Source organism: Panthera leo, chromosome A3 (assembly GCF_018350215.1).
Source record: "Panthera leo isolate Ple1 chromosome A3, P.leo_Ple1_pat1.1, whole genome shotgun sequence".
Classification (NCBI taxonomy): Eukaryota; Metazoa; Chordata; class Mammalia; order Carnivora; family Felidae; genus Panthera; species Panthera leo.
The window spans coordinates 85555307-85569429 of record NC_056681.1 but is presented as its reverse complement, the minus strand read 5'-3'; the positions used below and the strand labels follow the sequence as shown (position 1 = coordinate 85569429).

General features: G+C 36.5%; 1 protein-coding gene across 2 annotated transcripts in view; it reads right to left on the bottom strand.

Moving 5' to 3' along the window:
* Positions 1 to 1262: 1262 nt before the first annotated feature.
* The window catches only part of APLF (aprataxin and PNKP like factor), an 84692-nt gene continuing 71831 nt past the window's right edge, over positions 1263 to 14123 (bottom strand). The window contains exons 9-10 of one of the 2 annotated variants that reach the window (XM_042932520.1): positions 12854 to 12900; positions 1263 to 3382 (exon numbers count right to left, since the gene is read on the bottom strand). In XM_042932520.1, coding sequence (XP_042788454.1) covers positions 3177 to 3382; positions 12854 to 12900 — 253 coding nt within the window. In that variant the 3' untranslated portion in view covers positions 1263 to 3176. Of the gene's footprint in view, positions 3383 to 12853; positions 12901 to 14123 lie in introns of those variants that run through there. The other variant, XR_006200736.1, reaches the window with a different exon arrangement.

Below are 14123 nucleotides of genomic sequence, written 5' to 3'. Positions count from 1 at the left end.
TGAATCTTTATTTTCTTTCAATATCTATTGTAGAGGAGCTGAGTATGGTTGCAGATTGGCAGAAGCACGCACACACACGCACACATGCACACACATGCGCGCACCCACACACCCATTAGAGATTCCTACTCAAGAAAGAGAACTTTATAGGAACAACGTGGTCCCACAGAGCAGGGTTGGATGCAGGATGTCAGTATGCATTTCCTCCCACCATGGGGTATGTTGGTGACACTGAACTCTGCACATATCAACTGGAAGAAAGTCATCACCCATTTATTCTCAGCTTTATGTCATCATTCTGGAAAATTATGCTCACACAATCTATTTGCTCTCACTACATGTAATGAATGCTTACAACCACTAGGATCTTCTAGTTCTAGAAACCAATAGTATCAACAAGGCCATCCTCTACCTGGGGCAAAAACAGAATCAGTGTCCAGGGGTCACTGAAAATCTTCATGTCTCAGCTTCCCAAGGTCCCAGAAATACCCCACCCTCACCAAGAAATCAACAGAAAACATTTGCTTTTAGAATTAAGCACGTTGGTGAGAAATGTATAATGTGAGACACAGATATAGTTTAAATTCTGTGAACCCACATGATAGAGAGGGTTAGCTCCTATACACTGTTTGGGACAGCAATTATTTATTTATTTATTTATTTATTTATTTATTTATTTATTTAAAATTTTTTAATGTTTATTTATTTTTGCAAGAGATAGAGACAGAGCACAAACAGGAGAGGGATGGTAAGAAAGGGAGACACAGAATCCAAAGCAGGCTCCAGGCTCCAAGCTGTCAGCACAGAGCCTAACATGGGGCTCGAACTCACGAACCGCGAGATCATGACCTGAGCCAAAGTCCGACGTTTAACCGACTGAGCCACCCAGGAGCCCTGGGACAGCAATTACTTTTAAAGAACCAAGTTTTTGTTAACATTGCTCTTGCTCCTGAGCCCACTGACAAGCTAATGTCATCAGTTTTCCCTCTATTTTGTAAATCACAAATTTAAATATAATCCAATTGCGAGTGTCAAATTTACACTACACTCTAGTCAACTGAGTTATAGATAGAGAGAGAGACAGAGAGAGAGATATGTTATACTCAATAGTGTCTTCAGGATGAGTAGGTAAGCCACATCAAATTATCCTTAAAAAACAGCCATGAGCTACTACACTATTGCCAAGAACACATTCTGACATTAATGCTTTCTTCTTTCTGAAAGACTAGTGTCACCTCTTACATTCTCTTTTTATAGCAGCTTTATTGAAATACATAAACCCCACACCATAAAATCCACCTTTGAAAGTGTACAATTTGGTGGGTTTTAGTATATTTATAGAATCATGCAACCATCGACACTAACTTTAGAACATTTTTAACAACCATAAAGAGACCCTGTACCCATTAGCAGTCACCCTCTATCCCCACCTCCGCCAGCCCCTGGCAACCACTCATCTACTTTCCATGGATTTGCCTGTTTGGGGTATTTCATACAAACAAGTTCATATACTATGTGGCCTTTTTTGTCTGGCTTCTTTCAATTAGCACAACATTTTCAGGTATGTTATAGCATGTATCAATCCTTCAGTTCTTTTTCATAGCCAAAAAATATTCCACTATAGAGATATGCCACATTTTGTTCATCCATTCATTAGCTGATGAGCATTTACGTGTTTCCATTTTTTGACCATTATAAATAATGCCTCTGTGGACACTGCGTACAAGTTTTTATGTGAACACGTTCTCAATTCCTTTGGGATTTATCTATGAGTGGATTAAAAAACACTTTAAGGATTGAGTCAATGCAGGGATGAAAATAAGTCAAAAGGTTTTTTTTCACAGATCTGTCAAGCTCCCGAGACTAAAGGGACATTAGAAGGGAAAAATGAGTTATTAAATAACAAAGGCAAAGTCAGAATAATAGGTAATAATAGCCTAAAGAAACATTTATCTTGTCCTGGTCAGTTTAAATTAATTTTAATATTACATAATTAACTTGGAAAGACATTCAAAAACACTAAGAACAATTATAAATCTGTCTTGCTTTTTTAAGATATAAATTTCTAGGTTCTTTTAGAATAGAAAATATTAGTATTTAACAAGGATACTTTTGGTTTAGTGATTTATGATTTCAATACTAAGCCTACTGCTGTGTTCGGATACCCACCTGCTATTAAAGATTCTAAACTGTATTTCAAAAATTCTAAGTCACCTAAAATGAAGAGTACTACAGGGCTTAAAGTCGTTTGAGAACAGAGATATACTTCATAAAACTGGAGAATAAGGGGGTTATTCTTGAAATAAAAGGCCAGAATCTTGAACACTAGCAGACAACTTGCTGCTTTCATCTGAGGAAAAAGAACTAACGTCATCTGAGAAAATTATGGTTAAAAATCATTTCTATATCTTTTAATGTAATGAAAGAACATTGAGAGTTAAAATAATCAGGCAGGACTTCAGGTTTGAAAAAAAACCCAAAACTGTCAAATCCTTTGGGTTTTTCTACTTTCAAGTTCAGACATACAGTAAATTACAGATATGGGGGACAAAATAACATTCCCTGTATGGTGAACATTTCGATAGTCTAGTTGAATCTATTTTCAGTATCCATTTGGTACTAATTTCCCCAAGTTTCAAAGCATAAAAGTAGTAAATGAAATTGTAAAGCTCATATGCAGGGTACCAGAAAAAATAACAGCCATTATATGATGGCTGTCACTTTTTAAAGCCTGGTTCTGCCTGAAGAATTACTGCAATAGCAATGAAAGAGGCATGCTTTCCCACCCATGATGTAATTTGCCTAGTTATGCTTGCCTAGTATTCTATAAAGATAGAATCTTTGGAAAAAAGAAACAAGGCCAAACTTTGTGCAACCTATGGCTTTTACTTTTTATTACCAACACACAAAGTAAATGAAAAAAATATCAATTGTTTCTCTTTAACTCTCGGCTTCCTATTTCCAGATGCTTTAAATAGGATAGAAAAAGCAAGGCAACAAAACAAATTCCATCCACTACATGAAGGTTGACCTATCAATGTTTCATTTGCAAAGAGTCAATAATAAAGTCATAACTATAAAAAGAAGGAAAACAATTATCACTTAAGTGCCTCCTTAGTTCCTGAATTTTTTCCAGAAAGAAAAATATGAGCCATATATTAGCACAGCAAAAAAAGTTACTTTTTCCTTTTCATAAATTTTTTTGCTTCTTTCAAAAGCTCTTCCATATCTTCCTTCTCTTGGTCTTCCTGCCCTGGTTCCCAGTCAGAATCTTCATCTGTTGGCTCATATTCTTCTTCCTCATCATCTAGAAAACGGTCATTGAGGTCATACTCATTGGATTGCCCAACATTATCACTATCTTCATCTGATATGCTCCTCACTGGAAAAAAAAAAAATTTTTTTTCGGTACACAACAGATCAATCACCACTCAAACCTGAGAGTAGAGATATCTAACTATAAAATGTCTTTCTCTGACAAGAAGTATTGTTACTTAAGACATTGCTAACCACCACAAATTTCTAGAAAGAGGGCTAAAATTATTCTTTGTTAGAATTCTAACTTTTTAAAAAACATTTGTTTAATTCTAACTCTTCCTACCAAGAGGATCCTGAAACTAAAATGTCCTGTGAGGGCACCTGGGTGACTCAGTCAGTTGAGCGTCCGACTTTGGCTCAGGTCATGATCTCACAGTTCGTGGGTTCAAGCTCCACCTTGGGCTCTGTGATGACAGCTCAGAGCCTGGAGGCTGCTTCAGATTCTATGTCTCCCTCTTTCTCTGCCCCTTCCCCACTTGCACTCTCACTCTCTCAATAAACATTAAAAAATTAAAAAATAAATTAAAAAAATTTTAAATGTCCTGTGAGATTCCTAATAATGGTTCCTTAATAATATAATCAAGCGTGCCTGGGTGACTCAGTCGGTTACGTGTCTGAGTCTTGATTTCGGCTCAGGTCATGATCTTATGGTTCGTGAGTTCAAACCTTGCACTGGGCTCCATGCTGACAGCACAAGCCTACCTGGGATTCTCTCTCATTCTCTCTGCCTTTCCCCTACTCTCTCTCTCTCAAAATAAATAAGTAAATAAAATAATAATATGATAATCATATTTATGCTCTCCTACCCTCCGGGGCGGTAGAATGTATTTTTGTCCCAGTTATTTACTATCCGTCCCTGTCATATGATTATATTTAACCACCCCACTGACATCAGACTTGGCCAAAGAAAAGTAGGTGGAAATGGTGTGTGTCACTTCCAAGGAGAAGCTTTAAGAGCCTTTCTGTAGTTTCTGCTGCAGCCATTTTCCCTCTGCCACAGTGTCCCTCATCCTAGATACAGGCTGATCCTTTAGTTCGGCTTCCAGGATGAGAACACACATGGGACACACGAAGGAGAAATACACCTATTTATTGTTGTGAGGCGCTGAAATTTGGGGACTGTTATCACAGTAAAGCTGGCACAATCTGTGATCAAATAAGAAAATATGAGTCTACACATTTTGTAAAGTTTAGTTTTATAGATCTTCCAGTTCATGTTTCAGTGACTGGGATTATTGAAAATATCAGGATGACTATGGTAACACCATTAGAATTTATAGGTTTCTAAATAATACTAGAATTATAATAGAATTTTTCCATCTCGAAATCCATTTCTTCCCTCATCCCACTTTTTTATTTTCATTGCAAGCCAACAGGCTTATTTTAAGATAAGCTCCCTAGGATGATGTGGAGCATTTAAGAAACAAGTAGGAAGATTCTCTCTGGAAATCTATGAATGGCAGAGGACAATCCCTGCGTGAACACCAAATGTAGGAGTTAAAAATATTATTGTTTGTACTTCTGTATATGCTTTACTTCACCTCTTCCTAAAATGTTCACATGCAATAGACAGTTAAAAAACACAAAAAAAACCACAAAAAAGTAAGGTAATTTATCTGTCCTCTTAATTGCCATAGTCCGGACATTTACATTTTTCTTAATATCGCTATTCATTTCCAGAGAGGATTTGAGCCAGCTTATATTAATGAGGTCATAAAAAATACAAAGGAAAGTAGAAACTAAGAACATAAAAACCAGAATGTAAACATGTCAACCTTCATTTTTAACATAATTATTATAAATTGAGCATCAGGTTTCTCCCCAAGTTTCTTGGTAGCCAAGGCTAAAAAGGCTACATAATGATTTGCACAGTGCTCATTAGCATAAGAAGCACACTAGTCCCTTAAGGGAAATGTAGCACTGTATTTATTTGTATACATTTCTCATCTCCTGTAAGTATCCTGAGGGCATGTTTTACATCTAGCTAATCTCAACTCCCCATATAACTTTTATGACAGAAAACATTTAAAAAACATTTAGAGGGCAGTTTGCAGATGGCAAAAGGAGGGAGGGAGGAGGGAAGAACATCAATATTCTTCTTGGCCATTCTGCTTTGGAAGTATTTCATATACATAACTAGTGACATCTCAGCAAAGCATTTCCTTTCAGATTCAGAAATTACCCTGAAGATTTATAAGAGAAACATACATAAAGCTGAAACAACTTCAAGTTCTCCTCCTGCTTTATTGGCTGTTCCACTTCTCTAACATACTCCAGTCTTATATCCTAAATTCCCAAATGTATATCCTAAGCCCTGACCAACACCTGAATTCCAGACTCCTTTATCTCACTGCCTATATACTCTCTCTACTTGCATAACTAACAGGCATCCGAAACATATTCCCAGAACACAACTCTTGAGGTGCTTCACCCAAAACCCTTCTCTTATCAGTCTTAGTATATGACTTCTCCAACCTTGACCTTCTCCAAGAAATCTTGGAGTCATCCTTGAATATCCCCCACTGAAAACCCAATATCCAATATCCAATATGTCAAGAGATCCTGTTGACTCTGCCATCAAAATCTATCTGCCACTTCTCACTACATCTACTCCATACTCTGGTCCCCATACCATCATCTTCTTTTTTCAACCAGTTCCAATGTTCACCCAACTGGTTTCTGGCTTCCACTCTTGTCTATTCTCCACAGAGGAGCCAGAAAACCTTCCAATAGCTTTCTATCTCACTCTGAATTAAAACCGAAGTCCTTACTTATAGGTCCTGGCCTCTATTGCTTCTTGGCCTTTTGACTAAGATCAAGTGTATAGGTCCTGGCCTTAAGACCCTACCCAACTGGCCCACAGCTAGCTTTTCTGATCTCATCTGCCACTCTTCACTTACTCGCTTTGTTTGAGTTCTACCCTTTCTCTACTGCTCCTTGAATAGTACAAGCAGGATCATCTCCAGGGCTTTTGGAGTCACTCTTCCCCTTGACTAGCATGCTCTTCCCCGAGATAATCACCTCTCTTACTCTCTCCTCCAAGTCTCTGCTCTAATATCAAATTTTCAGAGTCTGTTTACCATCCTACCCAAAATGGCACCTGCCTCCCACCACACATACCCTTGTCGTTCTGTCTGTCCTCTTACATAACTTTTCTTCTTAGCAGTTTTCACTACGTGACATCATATAGTTATTTACATGTACATTGCCCACCTTTGTAAAATTCTACAAGAGCAAGACTTTGCCTCTATTGTATCCTCAGCTCTTGTAACAGTGCCTAACATATAGAAGACACTTAATATGTATATTTGTTGAATATATGAATGAACAAATCAACTGCTGAACACCTTTAGTTTTACAGAAATCCTTCATATTATAACCTACACTTTTATCACTAACCTGTCTATACAATGAATTACAATAAAGACTTTTATTTAAATCCTGCTAATTGAAGGGGCTTTAAGTTTCAATGAACCCTGGAAATCTTTAGCAACTTATTGGGCAGGCTCATTTCTTGAGCAATAGGCCATATTATTTGTTTCCTCAAAAAATTGTTTACATCTATCAAATTGTCATTTACATAAACATTACACTCATATTCTTTTAATAGGAGGTTCAGAATCTAAAAAAAAAAAAAAAAAAAAAAAAAAAATCTATAACAGAACTCCAAGTAGCTGGTAGTCAAATTTCATCCATTTTACTTCACATGAACAGGTATTTTGTGCTTTAAGTAAAAGCACCTGAAGAGTCAAACTCAGCTCTAGAATCCAGCTCTATGTCCTTTGTTAGTAGTGTCATGTCCATACTTCTTAACAGGGTTTTAAATGCTGACATGTGATTATCTTTCTGGAATCAATTATAATGGACCCTCCTTAGCCAATTAATGCATGACTTTAAATATTCCATAGTGTAGGGGCACCTGGGTGGCTCAGTTGGTTAAGTGTCTGACTCTTGATTTCAGCTCAGGTCATGATCTCATGGTTTGTGACACAGCCCTGCATCAGGCTCCATACTGACAGCTCAGAGCCCGCTTAGGGTTCTCTATCTCTCCCCTCTCTGCCTCACCACCCCCTCCACTTGCACACATGCTCTCTCTCCCTTTCTCTCAAAATAAATAGACATCTAAAAAACAAATAAAAATAAATATTCTACAGTGTAAATGCCATCTAGATGGGCACCTACTTTTTTTTTTTTTTAATTGCTGAAGGTGTTTTTAGAAAACGTACAGTTTCTGCCTTTTGATGTAACCATGCAGATAGTGAAACTTTACTTATTTGGAAAATGCTCTGAATCAGCACACCTATTGATGTGAATTATTATATGATTTCCTGAATCATGGAAACAATCTCAACAAGCCCGGTTCTTAACTAAACATGGCTACCACCTAACCTAGGAATAAAATGCCTATCTTTACCACACAATTAGTAAGTTTTTATACAAAAGGGATATGAAGAACACTGAAATCAAGGCGGGAAAAAAATCCCATGCATGTACTCTCTAACTGGGCAAGCTGAAACACAGTATAGTATCTGGATATCTGGATTTAAAGTGATGCAAGTAGTCACATTCACATAAACCTTGCTAGTAGCACTGTTTGCTATACAGAAATTTCAAAGAAAGCTTCTCATACAAGGAAGCTTGTTACTAGAGAACCAAGCAACATTCGATGAGGAATCCCATCACAGAAGATCCCAAGCCAAGACTCCAGTATTGTCCAGAGAATGCCGTGGTTGGTGAAAAGCTTATTAACATGCTAAACTAAACTAAACTAACAGGAGATACAGCAGTAGCTGTTTAACTGTTTACTCTACAACAAAACATAATTATTTGTAGTGTTATTTTTTGTAGTTAAATTTCCACAGAATTAAATAGCATAATGCCATTTTTGAAAAAATAAGTGCCTATATGTAGCATTTTCTTGTATTACAACTACCTGATTTGAAATATAATTCTTGAGTGTGTCTGAGAAATCAGAAGTGAGCTTGTTTAGGGGCTCCTGGGTGGCTCAGTCAGTTAAGCGTCCGACTTCAGCTCAGGTTATGATCTCATCTCATGGCTTGCGGGTTCGAGCTCCGCGTCGGGCTCTGTGCTGACAGCTCAGAGCCTGGAGCCTGCTTCGGATTCTGTGTCTCTGGCTCTCTCTGTCCCTCCCTACTCACGCTCTGTCTCTCTGTCTCTCCAAAACAAATAAATATTTAAAAAAAAAAAAAAAAAAAAAAAAAAGAAGTGAGGTTGTTTCTTCCAAATCAAGGCGAACTCAGAAGTCATTTTTTCCCCTACCTTCACTTAGAAGCTTCTTGCTGCTAGTTTTCTGTTTTTATGTGATAGGCCATCCCCTTCATTCAACAAAAAGTCTCTTTAAAAAGCAGCATGGTAAGAGAAAGAGGCTAGACAGATGGGAGGGTAGAAGTCCAAAGATCTGGGTCATCAACAAGCCCATAAAAAATGAACAAGTCATTTAACTTAATGGCTTAATGGAATTTATGTTTTTATCTGTGAGTCAATGGATGTTGATTAAATTACTTCAAAAATCCTTTCTGAATTCTGATTTTAAAACTGAAGTTCTAATTTTAAGGCCAAAGTAGAAATCTTCATTTTCTCTATAGATCAGTGAGTAATATGAAATGTAGGAATGGACTGACAGCTTGACTGCACGAAGCAGTACAAGAGAAATAGGCTGCCACTTATTTTTAAAAATTGATGGGTAACATCAGACTTCCATGATGGAAAATAACCACCGTTAGGGAAGAAACAAACTCTTAACACGTTTAAAACAACATGGTATTAACTGGTTGGAATTAGGCTACAGCAATTTCTGACTTTTCTACTTATGCAGAGGAATGTGTGATATGAAAATGACAATTCCTAAATTTGTATCTAATCTTTCTTTTACAGTTTAAAATTTCATTGTCAACTCTTACCCCAAGAACATAAGTCTGAAGAGCTAGTGAAGAGTACAGTGTCAAATACATGTTGGAAGAAATGCTGGTTTTACAGAAAGAAAAGATTGTTCCAAACTGCTGATTTTTGCACACAGATTTCGGGTGTTAGGATCTAAGATGCCAGATGCCTCATAGCAGATTTACAGCTTAACGTCAATAATTCTTCAGATTTTATTTTCCTTTACCATTCTGATCTACTTTATTACATATGAATTTCTTTTTTTAAATACCATTGCACTAGCCTTTTTCATATCCCCAAATCTCTCAGCTTTCCCCACACTAAGCAGCAGTTTATATAATCTCATTTAAGTTCCATTAATTTTCACAATAGCTTTTAGAGCTTTTGGGTTCTACTTCTGGGGAAAAAAGCATATATAAGCAAATGTGCGCATACAGTGGCAGAACTAGAGAAATATTAAAATAGCTATCAGTAGAAAATTCTAAATTTCCAGGCATGAATGGTACTGACAGCACGGAATAATGCATATCACATAACGATAAAAGCCAGAATGACTTCAATAATCAGATGACAAAATGCTAATGATAATTTCTTTTAAATATCTCAACAGGTAAGTTAACTAAGAAAGTATAAAATAAAATTTTCCTGGCACTGATTACTCTTGCATTCAGTATCTTGTGCCAAAACCCCAGCACTTTAAAAAAGTGTGGGAAGTTAGTGAAATTTTAAGCCAATTAGATATGTAAGAAGTTTAACACATGGTTGCATCAAACCTACAGAAAACAAAATGCACTACATAAATTGTTACGTGTGTGGAAGAACTCTGCAGACAGAAATGTTCTAGGAGTGCTACAAATCAGAAGTTAAATAGTAAGAGTTCAACGCAGTTATTTTAATAGTGGTACTATATTAAATTTTATTGTCTTATTGTATAGTTATGATACCCCCACCTCAAATTCAACATGCTTAAACTTTAAAAAAAGGAGACGGGGTGCCTGGGTGGCTCAGTGGGTTAAGTGTCCGACTCTTGATTTCAGCTCAGGTCATGACCTCACGATTGTTTGATGTTCTCTTTCTCTCTCACTCTGCCCTTCTTTTTTTCTCTCTCAAAAAAAAAAAAAAAAACACACAAACAAAAAACAAAACAAAACAAAACTACCTGGTTCTTCCTCCTGATCTCTACGATATGTAAATGTCATCCCCAGTCACCTGATAAACTGTATCATAATTCTGAGTCATCATTATTTCCTTTATGTCATCCCAGCCCCCACACCATAACCAATTAGTTGGCAGATCTGATTTTTCCTTCAAACTCTCACTTGTATCCAATTCTATTTTTCCATTCTCATGGTGGCCACTCTAGTTCTGGCCCTTTATTCAATTGCCTAATTAACACCCAGAAGACTTCTCCCACTCTAATTCAGACTGTTCATTCTCAGAAGCTTGATTTGGATAAAATACTGCCTCACCATTATTTGCCAATGCACCCACACCTTTGGTCTAACTTTCAAGAGCTTCTATAATCTGGCTTTGATATATCTTTTCATTATCATACACAGTAACTACAGAGACTCTCCACATTAGTTAAACTGATCCACTTACTAACTCCACACACAACTTACCATTTCTACCTAGATGTCCTTGATTGATCTATTATTAACTTTGACTGGGATGTCCTATACCTACCAACCACAAAGTTAAGAGATAAAGATGATTTAAATACAACCAAGACCAATTTCAAGAACAACTTAGCATAAATTCCCACATCATGGTCTGCCCTGATAAGTCCCACTAGAAAGTGCTCCTGCCCTTTCCTTGGAGATTTTAGACCATCTCATCACAAGCATATAGAGCCAGAACTGGTTCTCATGGATCTCTGTAACTCTGCTCACTTGGAAGACATAATAAATCAATAAGTAAGTGTACAACAAATTAGTATACAAACACGATTAAGAACTTGGGCGATGTTAAACTTTAAAGATTTGGGAGATGAGAAAAACAAGGATGTTAGAATTCAGTGTTAAATATCTCTAAGTTAAGAAATACAATGAGACCCCCCAACATTCAATTTGTATTTGAAATACTCCAGACAACCTAATTTGTAAGTTTTAGAACAGGAAGAATGTTCTGACTACATTGCCATGTAACAACCCTTGAAAGTAGATTAAAAATAAAACTATCTATACTTTTAAAAAAAACTGTCTTTCCAATGAAAAGTTTTTCTTATAGCTGTTGCAAAAATATGCCTTCCTCCAGAAGATTCTCTAATAATAATTCAAAGAGACTTTTCAAAGAAAATTCAGATATTTTTAACTATGCCATCTGATGCATATTGATAACTTTTAGGAAAATGGTTCCTATTTCTATAAAAATACAGATGTGTCAAAAGCCTTTTCATGGGACAGTGTTAAACTTTGTCAGTGAAATATAGCTCTAATTGCTATACATTACATGACTCCTGGAAGGAAAGTTCATTTAACCACCATACATGCTATATCACTAGATATAGCCCCAGTAAAAAAAAAGTGTAACATATAACCTCTATACCCTATTAGCTCAGATAAAATGAGTTATTTGTGTCTGGAGTACTAAAGCATGAAAGTGTGTTTCAATGAGAAATTTCAAGTGGAATTCTCTTATGGCGAAATTCATTATTTTCATCACTTGGTTACAAGGTGGTTATGTTTACACACACACAAGTGCATGGGGTCATAGCCTGTATAGTATGCATTTTATTCTCTCACTCTGTGGGCAGAAATACTGTATGCTGAATTGGCCTCTGCACTATATAAATGATATGAAGAAGCCAGAATCTGTTAAAGGTAAAAAATATTAGGGTTTGGAAGCAGGGGAAAGAGAAGGTAAAATAGAACTGCTGTACCTAGGACTGAAGGACACTTGATCATTGTTTCTCTGGTATCTGTCCTCCCTCCCTCTCCTTCTTCCAAAACTTTAGTTTCTGTTGGGGATCCCTGCAGTGACCCTACCTTGGTTCCAGGGATGGTACAAACTAATCAGTGGTCATAGTGATTGGTCCAAGAGTAAGAATGTGATCTAAACCAGTAAAAAAAGCGAATTTCCTGATTCTTCGTAGGAACAGTGAGAGCTAAAGTTATTCATCCTCTCTCTCTCCTTACATAAAAACATGGGTGCTGAATAAGGATGCACATAGTTCCTTCGTTGGGACAGGAGCCAGTCTTAGGATAATAAGGACGCCTCTCAAGACAGAATGATGAAAGGATATTGGGTCACTGGTGACAATATTGACATTACTAATGAGTCAAAGCAGTAAATCTTATCTAAATCCATCTCTACTTCTGGATTTTTCACTTAAAGAAGTCAGTAAGTTCTCATTACCATTTAGGCTAGTTTGAGATCATGTTTTCAGGTACTGGCAAACATAAGAATCAAAACAGATACAAGGATACCTATACATTGTTATGCAGTGATTGTAGAAAACCTCTGCTACATAAAAAATTTATCACTATTTTTCATCTAAGAAAAATCATTAAAATCAGCAAATTCATGGAGGCAGAGATAAAAAAAAATTCACATAAGTGGAAACTACATCTAGGTTCAACAAGAGAATCATTTGACAGTTTCATTTTGAGTTTACTCAAGTAAAATTACTTACCTGGATGTGTACTATGTCTATATTCTATCTTGTGCTGGGGATTCTTCCTAAAACAAAAAAAAAAAAAAAAGGCAAATATAAGATTTTTCCAATCACTAAATATTAGTAAAGACTATTTAAATTAAACTAGAACACTCACTAACCTACAAATAAAAATTAGGTCCCAATAAGTGTCTTATTGAAAAGCATTTGCTTTTTTGTTATTGTTGTTAACTATAGTCACTATGTTGTATGAAGCATCTGCTTTTTAATTACAACATTTAATAAGTGCCTACTACATGCTGGGCATATTTCTGGGGAAATATCTTCTGGGCAGATATCCTGGTGAACCAAAATTTTTACCTCAAGACTTGCTAGAGAAAAACAGTATAAGACAAATAAAATACAACATATCATATTCCCAAAATACAACACTGTATTTCTAAAATGTCAATGCCATATATCATATATAAAAATACAATGTGGGGGCGCCTGGGTGGCTCGGTCGGTTAAGCGTCCGACTTCGGCTCAGGTCATGATCTCGCGGTCCGTGAGTTCCAGCCCCGCGTCGGGCTCTGGGCTGACAGCTCAGAGCCTGGAGCCTGTTTCAGATTCTGTGTCTCCCTCTCTCTCTGACCCTCCCCCGTTCATGCTCTGTCTCTCCCTGTCTCAAAAATAAATAAACATTAAAAAATAAAAAAATAAAAAAAATAAAAAAAATATATATATATATAATGTAAAGTAGTGTATAAAACATAGAACACAAAGTATCAAATATGTGTGTCTATGTGTGTATGCATGTAATGTCTAAGAGGATACTTTTAAGGCTCTTCTTGAATCCAAAGACCAAAGCACTTAAGTCATATCTCTAAAGATTGCCAGTTGTTATGAGGATACAGAAAAGTTAATTTGCATTGAGAAATTCATATGACATATTCCAAAGTCAAACGGAAACTACTGTTCGGATATCTATTTTTTATTATACATACTCATGATCTCTTCTATTATTTTATTAGCTAAACGCGAATAAAATAGCATTTAGCTAATAAACTGCCCAGGCAGCACAAAATCCAAAGCAGTAACTGGTCCATCATTACCAGCTTGATGAGTACCTCTCTATGGTGGGCTAATGTGGGAGAGCTGGGGGACACTGACAATAGGTATGTGCTGAGGTGCACCGCTCATACGAAGCTGTTGTGAGAATTCATGAAGAATACGGAGCAAGTCCTTAGTCTAAGGACACAATAAGTTGTAAGTAATTAATGTTAGCCATTGACACATCCATCACTGG